This window comes from Mauremys mutica, chromosome 2, assembly GCF_020497125.1.
Source record: "Mauremys mutica isolate MM-2020 ecotype Southern chromosome 2, ASM2049712v1, whole genome shotgun sequence".
NCBI lineage: Eukaryota > Metazoa > Chordata > Testudines > Geoemydidae > Mauremys > Mauremys mutica.
The window spans coordinates 234,034,436-234,052,632 of NC_059073.1; the positions used below are offsets into that span (position 1 = coordinate 234,034,436).

The following is an 18,197-nucleotide window of genomic DNA, read 5'->3' on the forward strand; positions in this document are numbered from 1 at the left end:
AAAATAGAGCAGAACAACTCAGTGACCTCGCCCACTTCACTACCAGCCCACAAGACCGGCTGAACTCCACGATGAAGCCCAGATTCCCTAAGAAACAGCCCTCCCCCAGCCAGTAATGTCTTCAAAATGTCCGTTTTGACCCATTGGTCAAGGATCACAAATTACCTCTCACTTTGGATCCTAGGTTACGTTTGTTCCCTTCCTACCCTTATGGGGGGGGGGATCATCTCTTTCATTTCCTACATTCCTGGGAGTTCATTACCTCAGACAGATGGATCCTGGAAGTGATTTCTACAGGCTATTCCATCAGTTCAACTCCTTTCCACCTCCAATCTCCCATCCCTCTTCAGGGAACTCGCTCAGAAAGATCTCTTATGAAAGGTACAATTCCTTTTAGCTGGGCACGATCAAATCTGTCCCATGGGACATCATTGGGGAAAGGGTTCTATTCTCAGTATTTCCTTGTCCTGAAGACAAACGGTGAGTGGAGACCAGTTCTGGATCTCAGGACCTTAAACACATTAATCTGCTCCCAGTGGTTCAGAATGGTGACTCTAGCAACAATAATTCCCTCTCTGGATCCAGGAGGTTGGCTTCTTTCCCTTGACCTTCAGGATGCTTATTTTCATGTCATTCATCTCTTGCACAAACGATTTTTACATTTTATGGTGGGCAGGGACCAGTATCCGTGTCACATCCTGCCCTTCGGCCTCTGCACCACCTCAAGGGTCTTCACCAAAGTTCTCTCAATTGCAGCAGCCTGTCTTCTCCAGATGAGTATCATCATCTTTCCTTACCTGGATGATTGGTTCCTGAAAAGAGAAACAGCATCCATTGCAGCAGTTTGGTAAAACCCAATAAACTCCTCATAAATCTCCCAGTCTTCACAAGAAAAGAACCTTAAAGAAAAACGTACTTGTTCTTTTCTTGACAAATTGGTAGTCTAATCCATTACAACGGCATAAAACTTTGAAGCCTTTATCTTTTGCACAATTTGTCTTAGCGCCATCATTGCGATTATTTTGTTAACCTCATGTGACAGCCACTTGTATTTTGTGCGACTAAGCCACTGTCTCAGTTCCTCTGAATCTGTACTACGTAGCAACAAGAGCTGCATCAAATTTGAATCACTCTCATTATGTCCACGTAATGCTATTCCTTGTTGAGCTAGATACTGAACACCGTTAAAAATTTTGGGCAGTGCATTCCTAGCTGATTGATTCTTTTCTGTAACTGGCCAACATTAGTGCAGAAACATTTACCTGCGATTGCAGAGCAGCATACTTCATTCCACTTCCTTGTGACAGGAGGATTTTTCGTGTGATGTAAAACCACGCAACGCATGTCTCCAATCTTGAAATCTGGACTAAATAAACGTTGGTTCGCCCTTCGTAGAAACTATTAAGATCTTCTTTTCAGAACAGGTTTTGGAGACTGAGCAAAAAGCTCTGTCTAATTCGCTGTTGTACTCCAACCACATAAATCTTGATAGCCAAGATTGCTGAAAACTCCTTGATGAAGACCGGGGGCCAGGGGACGCTCCGGAGCCTGGGGGAGATGCATGCGTGGATGGAGGTGGAGGTGGGAGGGGGCTGGGGGACGCTTCAGGCAGGGCTGGGGGAGAGACTTGTAGATTTGCCGAATCTTTCTTTCATATAACTTCAGTCTGAAAGCTTGGTGTCGAACTCAGGTTGTCACTTGATGAATTATCCTTTTCTTCTTTTTCTCTGGGTAACTTTATTAAGAATTTATCCATTGTTGATTATTACTGGTCCTACAAATCAGGAATTTGTTGCTGGGATAAAATGAAGCTACAATGCACTGGCGCTACAAGATCACAAGGGCCAATTAAAAGTGGAAAGTCAGAAGCAGCACTTGCCTGCTTCAATACATTATATTTTGTTGTACCCGTATACAACCAATTATATACTTTAAAGGGTGTAAAATAATCAAGTATCGTGCTAAACACAATCATACCCCAAACTGACCACCAAATTTAAGTTGCATGTTTTTTCCCTCAGGTGAGAGCTCTGGGGTGGGGCTGGGGATGAGGGGTTCACAGTGCAGGAGGGAGCTTAAGGCTGGGACTGAGGGTTGGGGTCCAGGGGGTGAGGGCTCTGGCTGGGGGTGTGGGTTCTGGGATGGGGCGGGGCCAGGGATGAGGAGCTTGGGGTGCAGACAGGCTGCCCTGCTGCTAGGGCCAGAGAGGAAGACTCCCCCAAACCCTCTCCCTGCTGGCAGCAGCAGGCTCTGGGGGAGGGCCCCTCGGTCAGCACACTCACCTCACACTCTCAGCACTGTCACTGCACATGCTCCTAGGGCCCCTCTCAGGTCTAAGAAGCCCTCTCCCCTATGGGGGGGCCTGCCATCATGTGTGGTGTCCTCCCCTGCTGCTGCCCCTAACCATAGCCCCACTGGGGGTGGGGAATGGGGCTGCCCCTTGCCCAGTGTGGGGCAGGAGTGGGGGATCAGAGGGTCAGACACTCACTCACCAAAGCCCCTGCAGCTGCTCAGGTGAGTAAGATCCACTCCAAGATATTTCCCAGCTGGAAGCCCCCTCGGCGTCACCTCCCAATGGGTGCTGGGGGAGGGGAGGGCTGCCAATCATGTTTGTGCCTCCTCCCCCTCCTCAGGTGCAGCAGCAGCCAGCTGCCTCAGTCTGCTGCCGGCACCGCTCTTGTGCTGTAGCCTAGCCTTAGGCAGCAACAGCTGACAGCGCAGGTGAGGGAGAACAGGGCGGAGCAGCAGGGCAGCCACCCGCTTTCAATCAGGCAGGGACAGCCCAGGGGAGGTGTGCAGGGGGTGGCAGGCGGGGGCCAGGGAACGCTCCGGGGCCTGGGGGAGATGAATATGGGGGTGGGGGTGTGCGGGGGCTGGGGGACGCTCCAGGCAGAGCCAGGGGAGAGACCCGGCTCCAAAAATTGGTGGAGCCCGGCCCCCGGCTCTGAATATTCCTGGAGCCCAGGCACCATGGGCCCATATAACTCACCACCCTTGCTCATAGGGCCATCATGGCTGAGACAGGTGTGGTTCATAGAGCTGATTGATTTGTTCCTGCAGCCTCCTCTCTGCCTTCCTGTAATCCCAACTCTCCTCACCCAGAATTTGGGTTTGGTCACCTACCACAATCTCACAACACTTTGTCTCAGTGTGGCTATTCAGTGGCTGTCTGGTATAGAAGAGATCTGCTCTCCAGAAGTTAAAAGGGTACTGCTTAACATCAGAGCCAACAGCTAGGAAAACTTACCAGAGAAACAAAGTGGGTGAGGTAATGTCTTTTACTGGACCAGCTTCTGTTGGTAAAGAGACAAATGTTTGAGCTGAAGAAGAACTCTGTGTAAAATCGAAAACTTGTCTTTCTCACCAACAGAAGTTGGTCCAATAAAAGATTTCTTCAACCATTGTGTTTCGCTAATATCCTTAGGCCAACGTGGCTACAACAACACTGAATACAGGAAAATTTACCTGTAAAAGTGGAAACGCTTCCAGGCTTGGTGCAACCATCAAGCTATGCTTTCTCTTGAGTTCTCTTTGTCTCACATCCTTTATTACCTTCTGGATTTAAAGACCACAGGCTTAATGCTAAGCTCCATCAAAGTTCAGGTAGTAGCCATCACAGCTCCTTGTAGAAGTGTTCAGTCTTCATTCACCCTACCACTGCAAGATTTATCAAAGGCCTATTCAACCTCTTCTTTCCTGTCAAGAAGCCAAGTCTGCCATGGGACCTCTCCTTAGTTCTCAGTGCTCTGAGGAAATCCCCATTTGAACCTATGGGGATGTCCACATCCTTGCTTCCTTCCTGAAGTCTCTTCTGAATTCCACATTAATCTAAAGATTTACTACCCACTATTTTACACCAAGCCACACTCTCTATGGATGTTAAGAGCTCTTGCTTCTTATCTTGACAGGACCAGGCCCTTTTGGGTTTCTCCTAGACTCTTCATCTGTGTTTCAGAATGAATTAGGGGTTCTCCAGTCTCCTCCCAAAGATTGTCCAAATGGATTCTAGGTTATGTCGTCATGCTACAAAGCCTCATTCCCCTCAGATTCAGCAATAATCCTTGATCTCTGTAGCTCTTCTTAAAAATATACCCATCTCAAACATCTGCAGGGCAGCCACCTGCTCTTTGCTGCACACATTTTACCAGCATTATGCTCTCATGCCTGACTCCAGGACTGACATGGCCTTTGGTGACACTGTCTACAGTCCATATTGAATCCACTTCCTCCGCACTTTCCTCCGTGATAGAGGCACAGAGAGTCTCCTGACCTGGAGCACCCGTAGGGACACTACTTGACGAAGAAGGAGATTACTTACCTTGTGCAGTAACTTGAGTTTTTCAAGATGTGTCCCCCTGTGGGTGCTCCACTACCTACTCTCTTTCCTCTTTGCCTCAGAATCTCTTTCTTTAGACTTCTGTGATTGAGAAGGAATTTGAGTTCTCAAATTCTGCTCCCCCTTTTCGGGCCCAAAGGTGTCTGGGGCGTGCGGGTGTGGACCTGCAGACACTGCTGACAAAGATCTCCAGTCAAGAGGTGGGTGTATATCCTGATGTGAGGCACCCAGAGGGACACATCTCAAAGATCTCAGGTTACTGTCCAAGGTAAGTAATCTCTCCTTGCTAGAATCTGTGACACATCCAAGCAAATCTTAACCATTTGACACTGAATCACATTGCACTAATTTTAGTCCAGTCTTTTGTGAGGGAAGCATTCTTTCAGATTCTGTTAGAACCATGTTTGAGTTCTGCTGCAAATTGATCTTGTATGTTCCATTGTTCCAGGGAAAATCTGCCAGTTTCAAAATTCCCCAGCTTCAACTGATAAGTTTTGATTACCATCTACTGTTTGAATAGTAATTAATTGGATTTCTGTTTTGTCTGCAGACTGCAGGACTTGACACTCTATAATCCTGAACGGACCATTACAGTTAAAGGCAGTATTGAAACTTGTGCCAAGGCCGAGGAAGAAATAATGAAGAAAATCAGGGAGTCCTATGAAAATGATATTGCTGCTATGAATGTGAGTCTTTTTTTTATGGCTTGGTCCTTTTTGGAAGTTTATTTCTGAGAGATTCTTTAAGTGTATATTTATATATATTGGATCTCTTTTGGGTAGGGAAAATTGACTTAGATGAAGGAAATGAAGAATAATTTTACTTCAAAAGTACCTTCCTTTGTCGTCTTTGTGGAGACTGGAAAGGAGTTTTTATGTGTTATGAATGTTCATTTGATGCCACAGTAGTATAAATTACTTGAAGGACATGCTTTCTAGTTTCCTGCTACTGTTCTGTTTTTAATATAATAAGAGCAATTTTTTTATTTGGTAACTTTAATCTGTAAATGAGACTTTTCCTTAGTTTCCTATTTTCTCATGTATAGGACTCGCTCTTTAATTTGGGAGTAGAAGTATGTCCTTTCTAATTTGGAAGGTAAAGAAATTGTACGCCTATGAATATAGTTGCTGATTATCTAATGCAAAAAAGTATTACCCTGTAATTCGACAGTGTCACAGGTAGAGATTGGTAGACCAGAGAAGACTTGGGTAAACCATCCTCCAAAATGTGGAAACATGGACCAATTGCTAACTTTAAGAACAAAAGAATAGTACAAGCATGTAGGGAGAAAATCAGAAAGAGTAAGGCACAAAATGAGTTACTCCTAAGAAGAGACATAAAAGGACATAACAGGAGGTTCTATTAGGAGCAATAGAAAGACAAAAGAAAGCGTAGGTCCACTACTTAACGGGGAAGGAGAGCTAATAATGGACGACACCAAGAAGGCTGGGTGTTCAATGCTTATTTTGCTTCAGTCTTCACTAAAAAGGTTAATTGTAATCAAATGCTTTTACACAATAGTAACAAGAAGGGGGAAAGAAAACAAGCCAGAATAGGGATAGAAACGGTTCAAAAATATTTCGATAAGTTAGATCTATTCAAGTCGGCAGGATCTGATGAAATTCATCTTAGTGTGCTTAAAGAATTAACTCAAGCAGTCTCAGAATCACTAGCAATTTATCTTTGAGAACTCATGGAGGGCAGGTGAGGGTTCCAGAGGACTGGAGAAGGTCAAATATAATAATACCTATCTTTTAAAAAGGCAACAAAGAAGACCTGGGGAATTTTAAGCCAGTTAGCTTAACTTCGGTACCTGGAAAGATACTGAAACAAATTTATTAAACAATGAGTTTAAGCACCAAGAGGATAATAGGATAATTAGTATCCAATATGGATTTGTCAAGAACAAATCATGCCAAGCCAATTCAGTTTCCTTCTTTGACAGGGTTACTGACCTAGTGGATAGCGGGAAGATGTAGACGTGATATATCTTGACTTTAGTAAGGCTTTTTATAGAGCCCCACATGACATTCTCATAAGCAAAGTAGGGAAATGTGGTCTAGATGAAATTACCATAAGGTGAGTGCACAACTGGTTGAAAGCAAACTGTTCATAATTACTCTGAGTACAGCCTGTCAAAATGGGATGAATCTAGTGGGGCCCTGCATGGGTCTGTCCTAGGTGTGATACTACTCAACATTTTCATTAATGCCTTGGATGATGGAGTGGAGTATGTGCTTATAATACTTGTGGATGACACCAACATGGGATGTGTTGTAAGTACTTTGGAGAATAGGATTGGAATTCAAAATGACCTTGATAAATTGGAGAATTAGTCTGAAATCAACCAGAAAAAATTAAGTAAAGACACATGCAAAACACTACACTTAGGAAGGAAAAAATCAAATGAACAACTACAAAATGGAGAATAACTGGCTAGGCGGTAGTGCTGCTGAAAAGGACCTAGGGCAGTGATTTTCAACCTGTGGTCCATGGACTCTTGGGGGTCCACAAAAGGTTATTACCATAGAACAGTGGTTTTCGCCCTGTGATCCGCAGAACCCGAGGGGTCCACAGACTACGTTTAAGATTTCCAAAGCAGTCCACATCTCCATTTGAAATTTTTTAGGGGTCCGCAAATGAAAAAAAGTTTAAAACCACTGATTATGGGATTGTAATGGATCACAAATTGAATGAAAATCAGCAGTGTGATGCATTTGTGATGCAAAGGAGGTAATTGTTCTGCTCTACTCAGCACTGTTGAATCTCATGTGGAGTACTGTGTCCAGTTCTAGGCACCACCTTTTAGTAAAGATGTGGACAAAATGGGGAGAGTCCAGAGGAGAGCAACAAAAATGATAAAAGGGAATGAGGAAAGGTTAAAAAAAGACCTGGGCATGTTTATTCTTGAGAAAAGACTGGAGGGGGATGGGGACTGATAAATCTTCAAATATATTAAGGCTGTTTATAAAGAAAATGGTGGTCAGTTGTTCTCCATATCCGCCGAAGGTAGGAAAAGAAGTTATCTGCTTAATCTACAGCAAGGGAGATTTAGGTTAGCTATTAGGAAAAAACGTTTTAACTCTAAAGATAGATAATACTAGAATAGGCTTCCAAGGAAGGTTGTTGAATCCCAGTCATTGGAGGTTTTTAAGAACAGATTGGACGAACTCCTGTCAGGGTTGGTCTAGGTGTAATTGTTCCTGCTTCAGTGCATGGGGCTGGACTAGATGACCTCTTGAGATCCCGTCTAGCCCTATGTTTTTATGATTCTATGAAAAATTCAGATATATATCAACACTTAACCAAAACCTTCTGTTCTGGATGTCAGGTGGGAAATGTCTTTCAGTTGCCGGTGTTTCCTGCTTGTCCAGACTGATCAGAAATACCAGGGCTGTTCTTCACCACCTTCGCAGTGGGTGGGAAGTATGTTGGGGTTTTTTTCTAATGCTTTATTGGATGGATTTTGACCAGTCATTCCAAGTTAGTTTGTTGCCCTATAGCTGCAGTTTTAGCTTGGTCTTTGGCAATAAAGGAATCCCTAGCAGCTAATGTCCCACAGTTTGTTTCTAGTGATGGCCTTAAATGAGGTCTCTGTCCCAGCTGTAACAGGTTTAATATGTCAAATTATATGGCAGGAAAATAACTTGGCGGGGGAGGAGGGGAAGAACTGGAGCTTAACTGAAGATTCTGGAGTGTGTTAGAATGTTACAACACCTCCTTGTAATTAGGCATGGTAAAATTGCCCAGGAACAGTCTAGTCCAGTGGTTCTCAACCCGTGGGCTGCTTGCGGCCCAATCAGCAAGCAGCTGCGGCCCATGTGACATCCTCAGGGCCATACAGGTAGTATATACACCTGTACCCAGATACAACGCGATCCGATATAACACGAGTTCAGATATAATGCGGTAAAGCAGCGCTCCGGGGGGGCTGTGCACTCCGGTGGATCAAAGCAAGTTTGATATAATGGGGTTTCACCTATAACGCGGTAAGATTTTTTTGGCTCCTGAGGACAATGTTATATCGAGGTAGAGGTGTATATTGTGTGGATGTGGCCCACAGTGGTAAATAGCTTGAGAACCACTGATCTAATAAGTGACATGCAGCTTCTATATAGTTAATGCTCACTCTGAGCACTGTGGGGGAATTTCACACTAAACACTCTGCAGTCCACCTGCAGTTTTAGCAGTGTGGGAGGTAAGGAGAATTAGTGGTTATGGGTGGAGCCGCTCTGTTTCTAAAGGACTGTTGACTTCCTATCACAAAGTCAAGCAGGTTTTTGTACTAAACCTCATTCTAAGCATGCGGTCTAAAGGTCTGCCTGTCACTTGGATTTCTTTTCTCCAATCTTGTGGGCCACTTCATTGAAAAATAAAGTTGTAGTGAGAGACACCTCACTGTCTGTCACATTAGAGCCAAGTTTTTAACCTTATTGGCCTAAGTGAGTTGTCTGGGTTATAGGTCTGAAATCTGAATCCTCAAGAGTGTAGATTTAAAATAAAACATTGGCATCTTTACACAAGAGGCTATTACATTGTTCCAACTAGGATTTTGATTAAGTTTAATAACTTACATTGTAAAGCTAAATAATTCTTCTACCGTTGCAGCTTCAAGCACATTTAATTCCTGGATTAAATCTGAATGCCTTGGGTCTGTTCCCACCTTCTTCTTCAGGAATACCACCTCCCACAGTGGGTGTTGCCTCTGCTGCCGCTGCTACTTCATATCCACCATTTGGGGTAAGAAGTTTTCTTACTTTTGGCTATATTATATTGGCAAAAAAGGGTGCTGTCAAAGTTTGACTACTGTTGAAGGGTAACTGTAACTATAAGAAAAACAGGAGTACTTGTGGCACCTTAAAGACTAACAAATTTATTTTAGCATGAGCTTTCGTGAGCTAAAGCTCACTTCTTCGGATGCATAGAATGGAACACACAGACAGGAGATATTTATACATACAGAGAACATACATGTGTGTTCCATTCTATGCATCCGAAGAAGTGAGCTTTAGCTCACGAAAGCTCATGCTAAAATAAATTTGTTAGTCTTTAAGGTGCCACAAGTACTCCTGTTTTTTTTGCGGATACAGACTAACACGGCTGCTACTCTGAAACCTGTAACTATAAGGTAATGCAAGTCAAAGCTTGAAAAAAAGAAAAACTTGGCAAAGACCCAGGTATGTCAGTGTTCTGGCAACAGTTTACTGGTAGCACAGTTCTTTTGTGTTTTTACTTGATGTAATGTGCAGGGTTTGTTTGCTGAATGCTTTCGGCTTGGCTTGTTTATCCTGTTTCCACATGAAAATTATCTAAGGTGGTTGCAGAAGAGTACAAACACTCGGTGACTGTTGTGTAAAATTATCAGTGATTAATTTATCAGTGAAATCAAACAAATGAGATTTGGAAAAGTATGAAACTCTGTTTTCTAAACACATGGTAGAGATTTTCTTTTATATCCCTGCAGAAAAATAAGTGCAAGTTTATACTTCACTCTTAAATGACTTAGAAAAACACTTTGTCAGTGGTTACAAGAAATAAAGCAATCTATATAAGCCTCTTCTCCTATCTGGTTTCCTAATATGAAGAAAAATATAGCATTTGATAATAGATTAGAATTCTGTGTGGCAAAAACAAATTATCTTTCAATACACAAAAATTCTGTATGTACAAAACCTACTGGTATACAACAACACTAAGTACAGTAGAACCTCAGAGTTACAAACACCAGAGTTACGAACTGACCAGTCAACCACACACCTCATTTGGAACTGGAAGTACACAATCAGGCAGCAGCAGCAGAAACAAACAAACAAAAACAAATAAAGCAAATATAGCACAGTACTGTGCTAAATGTAAACTACTAAAGAAAAAGGGAAAGCAGCATTTTTCTTCTGCATAGTAAATTTGCAAAGCTGTATTAAGTCAATGTTCAGTTGTAAACTTTTGAAAGAACCAGCATAACGTTTTGTTGAGAGTTGCAAACATTTCAGAGTTATGAACAGCCTCCATTCCCAAGGTGTTGGTTACTCTGAGGTTCTACAGGATACAGGTGATGGTTTATACAGATTAATCTGTTGGAAGGTGTGTGTGCATAGAATAATGCTCTCTGAAAAGAGAGTGTGAGGAGTCATGGTGTGCTCTTCAAATTCTTTGCTTCTTAATGTTCTTAGGGGAACCGTTTGCTTGCTGCATAGCAATATCTTTCATCACAGGGACCCACCAGGAATCATTCTAACAAGGGAAGGTTCTTGTCTGCAAACTCTCTGCAGTTTTTGGAGGCAGGGAGGAGGTAATTTTTCGTCACTTCTCTATCACTAGCCTCCATGGTTACCAACTCAGTAAAAGATGACTAGGTTTTCAAAATGAACTATTAGAACAAGCAACTGGTAAGACTTTACAAAGCCCAGAGACCTAACAGAACTTTTTACCATCTTCTTTACTGCGAATCCCTTTGAGTTAACTTTTAAATTTATTAATATTGAGCAACACTTGATGGGCAAAAATGCAGTGCTACATATTGGCTATGGAGGCCCACAGACAGTGTGTTCAAGACACTGGTTGCACTATATATTCACCCCCGTGTCAAAGTCAAGGCTTGGTTACTGCTTTGCAGAAGGCTTTCTTAGCAAATCTCTCATCTCTATATTTGCCATGCATGCTGTATATGAAGCCAAATTCACCATAAGATAAGAAATTGTGAACTTGATTAAATAACTGCACTCAGATGGGCTAAATAACTATACATATTGTACTAGGGGTTTCTTTAATATTTTTCCCAGAGAAGTAAGCCAAGGAAATGTCACTGAAAGAGAGAGAGAAAATAAATGCCACGCTCATAACATTGTTCATGGGAATGAACATTCTGAGTGTAGGGAGATTCTATACTACACATAGTGTATAATGTTAGTTGCCTCCCAGGCTTTCTTTTGGAACATTTTCCTGATAAGGCTATCTATGCTATGTTTATACTGCACAGTTTTACTATTAAAAGCAATGCGTCCATGAAAAAATTCATTAGTATTGAAGATGAAACTAATCCAAAAATACTTTCTTTGGTTGAAAACTAAAACACAGCCTTGGCTTCATTGCTTTGCAGAAAAATGTCATCTGTAGAAGCTGATGGTTTGTGTTTTGGAAACGAAGGATGATTTTGTTTATGCTGGCAGTCAGTATTTCTCTTTACATTGGTAGTAGTTATAAATGCTACTTTTCTCCTTGACCTGAACTTGCAAGCTGCCCTACTACTCCTGCAAGAATTCTTACTTCAACCCCATTTTCCTATTCTATCTTATTCTTCTCTCAGTTCTTTGTTTTGCTTTCCCTTCCTTTTATTCCTGTAAATTGCTACTGTCAATATATGTCTCTCTGAGTGCCGAGTTTGAGAACTTCCTGCTACCTTTTTTGAAGCTGGCAATGTCAATACACTTTTGTCCTATTTTTCTCTTTTGATCCATCCTCGCTCTTCTGTCCCTCCACTCCCTAACGCCAATGAAAAAAACCTATCCAGGTTACGCTTTAGAATCCTGATCGGTTTCCAGGTGGAAGATTCTGGAAATAGGACCTCAAAATGTTGGAAAAGCCCATCAAGAAGTAGGTGCTATTTTATAGCAATGTAGAATTTTTGCAGCTGGAAAGTGGCACAGGCTATGACACGCGTATTTAAGCAGATTCCTAACTTGCTTCCCCATTGTGCTGCTGCACTTTCTCAACCTCCTAAACATGCTGCTGTCCCAACTGTTAGTTCAACTGGGTTTCTGGTTGCATGGTAAGTAGATATGCAAAAAGCTAAGGAATAAATTGGTGGAAACAAAGGGTAGATATCTGGGAACATCAAGCTGGGGTTCTTTCTTGGAGGTTGGGATTGGGGACTGGCAACAGGAATGGGGGAGGGTGTAGACCATGTGCATTTGGGTGCCTTGGTAAGGCCGGCATGGCTCTGACCCTTGCTGCTTTGATCAGCCCTGCTGCTTGAAGTCTGAGTGGCTCATCACTTTCTGGTAGTGAGGGGCAGGGCTGAGCTGGAAGAGTTGATATAAAAAGTCACTTACTAGGCAACAGAGGCAGCTAACAGGAGTGTTTTGGACGTAGGTTAGAGAGAGAGGTTCAGCTCTGTGATTTCACAATGGCTAGCGATGGAACTGTGGTGGTGACCTGCATGTTTTCTTTCTTGCCTGAGCAGGAAGGGATTCCTGTGTATGAAGTGCAAGTTGGTGGCTGTGCTGGAAGAAAAGATTCTTGGATTGGAAGGGCAAATACAGATACTACTGAGAATCAGAGAAGCTGAGTAGTTCCTAGATAGCTAGGTTTGGGAAACATCAGTACCCCAGATTGCAGGAACTGATCACTGTCAGAGACGAGACATTGGGCTAGATGGACCATTGGTCTGACCCAGGATGGCCATTTTTATGTTCGTTTAATGCTCTGTTACCCAACTCCCTCTCTCGTATTCAGTGCATCTACTAGTGGAGCAAAACTTGGGCAGCAATGCAGTAGGATAGGCATAACAATGCACAGGGCAGGGTGTAAGGCTAAAGGGAACAGGCTCTATAGGGTGGGAGACGGGAACAGGGTCTGGGAGAGGGGGAGGAGAACAAATGGGAGCAAGTCATAGGGGAAAAGCTTCAGGGGATGAGAGAGCAGATTGAGATGAGGAAAATCCAAGTAAGTTATAGGACGGGAAGAAGGGTCACGGAGGTGAGGCAAAGGGCAGGCAGAAAACATGCCAAGGGAGGTTAATGATAAGGACCAAGGGGAATGAGAGGGGCCTAGAGGAAAAGAACCAAGGAGATCAGAACTTTTAATGTAAAGATCTTGACTAGCAACATCCTCTTTCAACAGGAATTCAGTTGTTTGTGCAACCAGGTGGGGTTCTCATCCCACTGATATGAACGCACACTATGGTGGTGGTTCACAACGTCCTCCGCTTACCTGAAAGCAAAAACACTGCATACATAAACTGCCCTGCACCAAGTGAGCGAGCTGCTAAGGTTCTCCTGGAAGGACCTCCTGTTGAGAAGCCACCTGGCACCCTTTCCAGGCAAGGTCAGGGACCCCGATACTTTGTCACAGTTCCTTTTTAAGAAGGGAAAGTAGCTTGTTGTGAAATCAGTACAAATGTGTCCTCCTTTATGTTGTATTTGCACCCTTACATTTTGGGTTACATGAGGTCAGAGTGGATTTGATTTACATCAAATTGATTTACATCAGGGATTGGCAACCTTTGGCATGCAGTCTGCCAGAGTAAGCACCCTGGCGGGCCGGGCTGGTTTGTTTACCTGCTACGTCCGCAGGTTTGACCGAAACCTACATCTGTCTCTGAGTTGTGAAGAATATGTATTAAGGTTATAACAACCAACAATGCACTTTTATGTAGAACAAGGCCGGTTTGTTTACCTGCCGCGTCTGCAGGTTTGGCCGATCACGGCTCCTACTGGCCGCGGTTTGCCGCTCCAGGCCAATGTGTGCTGCGGGAAGCAGCGCAGGCTGAGGGATAAATGAATGGTTATTTCATTTACGAAAGGTAACTGAAGCAGATATTTATGAAGTCACTGGGAGGTGAACTATCTCCAATTCAACAGGTTAATCATTAATATTTGGAGGATTTTCTTGCCAGGCTGTATTAGAAGGAGAACATCACCAGAGAGATATTTAAATTGTTTTATATAACTAAAACAACAACGTTAAGTATTCTGGATTTTTATCTTCAACAGCAAATATATAATATTTTAACAAAACAAGCATATGAATTTTTGATTTAGTTAAACATTCAAGTTTTTTTTAAATCAGGTTTGTTTTGTTAAAATTGTTTTTAACTAAAATAGTTGACATTTAAAAAAAAAAACACAAAAATTAAATCGACTGTCAGCCAGATCAAGATGAGAAACTTAAAATATTGGCTTCTGCAGCTAACTCAGTCGTCTTCACCTTCATTTTCCTGTTTGTTCATAGCCTGGAAAAGAAAAACAAGTTTTCCTGCTTTTTCAGGTCCCAAATGATTTCTCAATTTGGAATGAATTAGTCCATAGGAAGAAAATACTCTTTCTACACCGGCAGAAGAAGCTACTGCTATTAAAAGTGAGATTATCATTTCAACAGTCTCTGAACCCAAGTGCTTAAGTGACTTCCACCAGTTCACTGGTGTGACTTGCTTTAAAACATCATCAGCAAATATATATTTCCTGAATGGTTCACCCTTAGCTCTGAAGTTTATTATAGTTGGCATTATGGAGGGATGATTGCTGGATGTCCATGTCATAGCCAACTCTTCTTCTTCAGCAATTAAGGTTTGAACTTGGAACCGAGTATTGAGAATATTTGCAAGAAAATGAGCTGGAGATAGTTTGTCCCATTCGTTTGTTTTTGTTTGTAATTTAACTCTTTCATTGCATATTTCTCTTTTTAAGATCTCACTCAGTTCCTTCCAAATTTCAACAGCGTCAGCAATAAAACAGCTATTTCCCTTCATTTTGTTCAAGGCTACAGAAATAGGCTTCAGGGTATTCGGCATGTGTTGCAACATTTATCTTAAGCCCAATGTTGAGAACTTTGGCTGTGATAGTGCCATCTATTTTTTCATGATTTCGTTCACAAAGTGTTATCAGATTAAGCCAGTTGTTGATCTAGTGCTCAGAACAGTCCACTACTGAGTTCCATCACATGTCTTGTTGGAGAGTTAGCTTGGTTTCTCCGACTTTTTTTCAGAGCAGCTGCTGCAAAGTGGTTGTTAAGGAAGTAATTTGCAACTTCCACATTAGCCTTTATTTCTGGAACACTGAAGTCTTTGGCTAGGAGAAAAGTGATCTTGAAGGTGGATAGTCTTCAGAATCCTGTACATTGAGGATGATTCTCCTAAACAAGTCAATGCAGTTATTAAATAATTATTACTATACAGCTCATTTGGTATTACTCATTGCATTCACTGACTACTCAGTACGACTTAAAGACGAAATTGTAAAAGGAAGATCTGCCTATTTCAGCAATTTATTTTTTTATCACAACTGCATCTAAAATGATAATACTGTAGAGTAACAACTATATTTTGCTCAAACATGAGAATTGAAGAATAGTCCAGAAGGGAAGACAGACAGTCCTTAAGAAAAGTATGAAATAAAAAAGTTTACTAACCTGAAAATCCTGCGTGTTCAGACATGTTCCTTTCATCATCTTCAACACAGCTCCCTCCTGAGAAGAAACACTTCCCATGATGTTGTTTCATTTGGGCAAACAGGCCCTGCATTTCTTTGTTGCACTGTTGGCATTTTGCACACATGCCCGTCTTACCCACAGGTAGAGGAACTTAATTAAAATATTCTCAAACTGGGTCTTTTTTACGGCCTGTTGCCATTGTAGGTTTTCCCTTCTAGTGAGAGAATAGTATGGTAGATCTCAAATCAATGAAGGCTACACTCAAAGACCTCAAGACTTCTGGAATATGCTGCTCAAACAGTTTCACTTTTGTTTCTACTGCCTGTCCCTCCTTTCTCACATTTATCTCCAGACTTCTTCTCCTTGTCCAGATCTATTCCACCCCCAACAATCTTCTATTCATTGAACTTTTTGAAACTTTGCATTTTTAGCAAGAGGTACGGGATTGACTCTGTGTACACAAATTTGCAGAGGGACAATAGGGTTGAGGTCTGTTATTTCTCACCTCTCTATATTATTTATTTATTTAAAACATTTTTGCTGTTAACAAGCATGTTATCTCTGGAGACACAAATCCACAGTTTGAGAACTGCAAAACTAAGCATCTCTGATGGTATCTTCTAGACTGAGCACTGAGTCCCATTGGGTAGATGGAAAGATTAACCTAAATAATCTATACAGAAGCCCCTGGAACCCCATAAGATTGGGTCCCTAATCCATGAACTATTGGAACTCGTTTACAAAACTATTTTTAAACATTACATGAATATATTGTCTCATAGTATAGAATTAGAATTTATAATCCCTATTCCATGATGAGATATCTTTGAGCTATAATGTATCTTAATTAAAATGATCTTTAGATAGGTTTTTTTCCTCAAAAAGCATTTTATCAAAACAGATTTTATTTTTTTTTTAATAATTGATTTTTATCCACCCTGCATGAGATCAATTTAAAATGATGCATACAGACTCCTAGTTTAAAAAACAAACAAACAAAAAAGCTGTCTCCTGTACCAAAAGAAAGCAAGTGCTAGGCCTGAAGGCCTTCTCATCTAAGTGTGCCCTCATTAGTGAGTCAGGCTGCTAGGTTGTGCCTTATTCTACTCCTGCACCCCTCGTACAGGTTGGGAGACTTGGAGAAAGCTTTTTGTAGCCATGTTACTTTTCTGCAGAAGAGGTGGGGACCAAGAGAGATTCCTCTCTCTCTGAGGTGTCAAGCTGGAAGAGGTCTCCTGTCTCACTTCTGTGCGTGTGAGGAAATGCTTGCTGCACTGCTTCTCTTGGAGGAAAGATACTTTTTAAAATGAAAATTTACTTCATGAAGGATCTAGACAATAGCCTGGAGTATTGGGCCTGGGTGAGGAGGAAGGAAAGTAAACTGTTTCTAATCCTCTAGCATCTTTCATGTCAAGTCGGTCTTGGAGTTTGAACTTTTGAGATATAGATGTGAAGAGATTAGTTCCTGCAATTGTGTATTTAAAAGCAGCGTATCTAACACGTGCAGAGTTGTGTGTGGTTGGTGCACCAATTCATTTAATTCACTGTAATTCTTCTGAGTTGCATTATACCCTAATCATTTTGGGTAGCTTAGTAAACAGCAGGTAGTGTTGTTGTGGGGAGTCATCCAACAGCCAAAAGGAGGCAGGGTTTCAGGTGCAGTTGAGGGGAGGATATGCATTTCTCTAACCTTGTTCACCCGTCAGTTGGGCATCTGTGCAGTGGAGACTATACTTCATTAATACCACAAAGTGCCAGAGCCAATGAGCAGTCTTGGTGGATTTGTGTGAGGTTGAAAAACCGCCTTCAGTGATTGATTCCAAATGATTAAAACTGTGAATTTTCCAAGGCTGTAGGTTCAGTGTCTAGAATTCCTCAACATCTTTGTTTTCTTTCTAAGTTCCCTCATGCTGCTATTGACACCTTACAACATGTAAGAAAAATTTGCTCCTTCCTGCTGCATCCTGCTCCACCCTGTCTGATCAGTCTACCTCATGGAGCCAAATGAATGGCTCTCACTGCAGTGCAGAACTCTCATCCCTGCCATGCTTTTGACTCCCTCCATGCTGAATTGGCATTGCTCTTGGTGAATGAATGACAGGAAATACTGTTTCCTGAAATGCTCAGACAGTAGGGGAGAAGGACTGGCAGCCAGTGGAATGGACAAGAGTGAAATTGGCACCATGAACAACAGAGAGCTGGCAAGTTAGCAGCTTGTTTTTTCACTGTCTTTGAGCCTCTGGAACTATTCTTGGTAGCTGCTTTCAACAGTTTTAAGGCTGCTACAATGCTTCTAGGCATCACTGACTAAACATAGATCCCGACTATTTTTAAACAAAAATAATTACGCCTTCCTCAATGCAACTTTGAACCAGTTTGCTCAAAGTTCTGTTTGAGGCTTTCTTACTCTGGATCAAGAAATGGAATTTCTTAGATTTAATTGTATCTAATAAACTTTATGAAAGGGAAGAAACTTAATTGGAATAAAATTTATTTTCCTGAAGGTCCCCGAAATCCTGAGCCACTCTATAACTGCCAGCTTCAGCATCCTCTAAACTAAGGACTAGACGGGATCCACTCCATGGAGCCCATAAACACCCCTTTTTTAAGCTGACCAGTGATTGCCTTGACTGTGCACTCAGTCCCTGCTGGACTGTAGCCAGAAACCAGGAATTGAACCCCGAGCATATCCTACATGGTGCAGATACTGACACAA

The 18,197-nt window shown here is 42.1% G+C and overlaps 1 protein-coding gene across 3 annotated transcripts in view; it reads left to right on the forward strand.

Moving 5' to 3' along the window:
* Positions 1-18,197, forward strand: part of IGF2BP3 (insulin like growth factor 2 mRNA binding protein 3) — a 175,394-nt gene that overhangs the window by 120,896 nt on the left and 36,301 nt on the right. For all 3 annotated transcript variants that reach the window (XM_045003651.1, XM_045003652.1, XM_045003653.1), the window contains 2 exons: positions 4,887-5,022; positions 8,945-9,076. In XM_045003651.1, the coding sequence (XP_044859586.1) occupies positions 4,887-5,022; positions 8,945-9,076 (268 nt within the window). The remainder of the gene's footprint in view (positions 1-4,886; positions 5,023-8,944; positions 9,077-18,197) is intronic.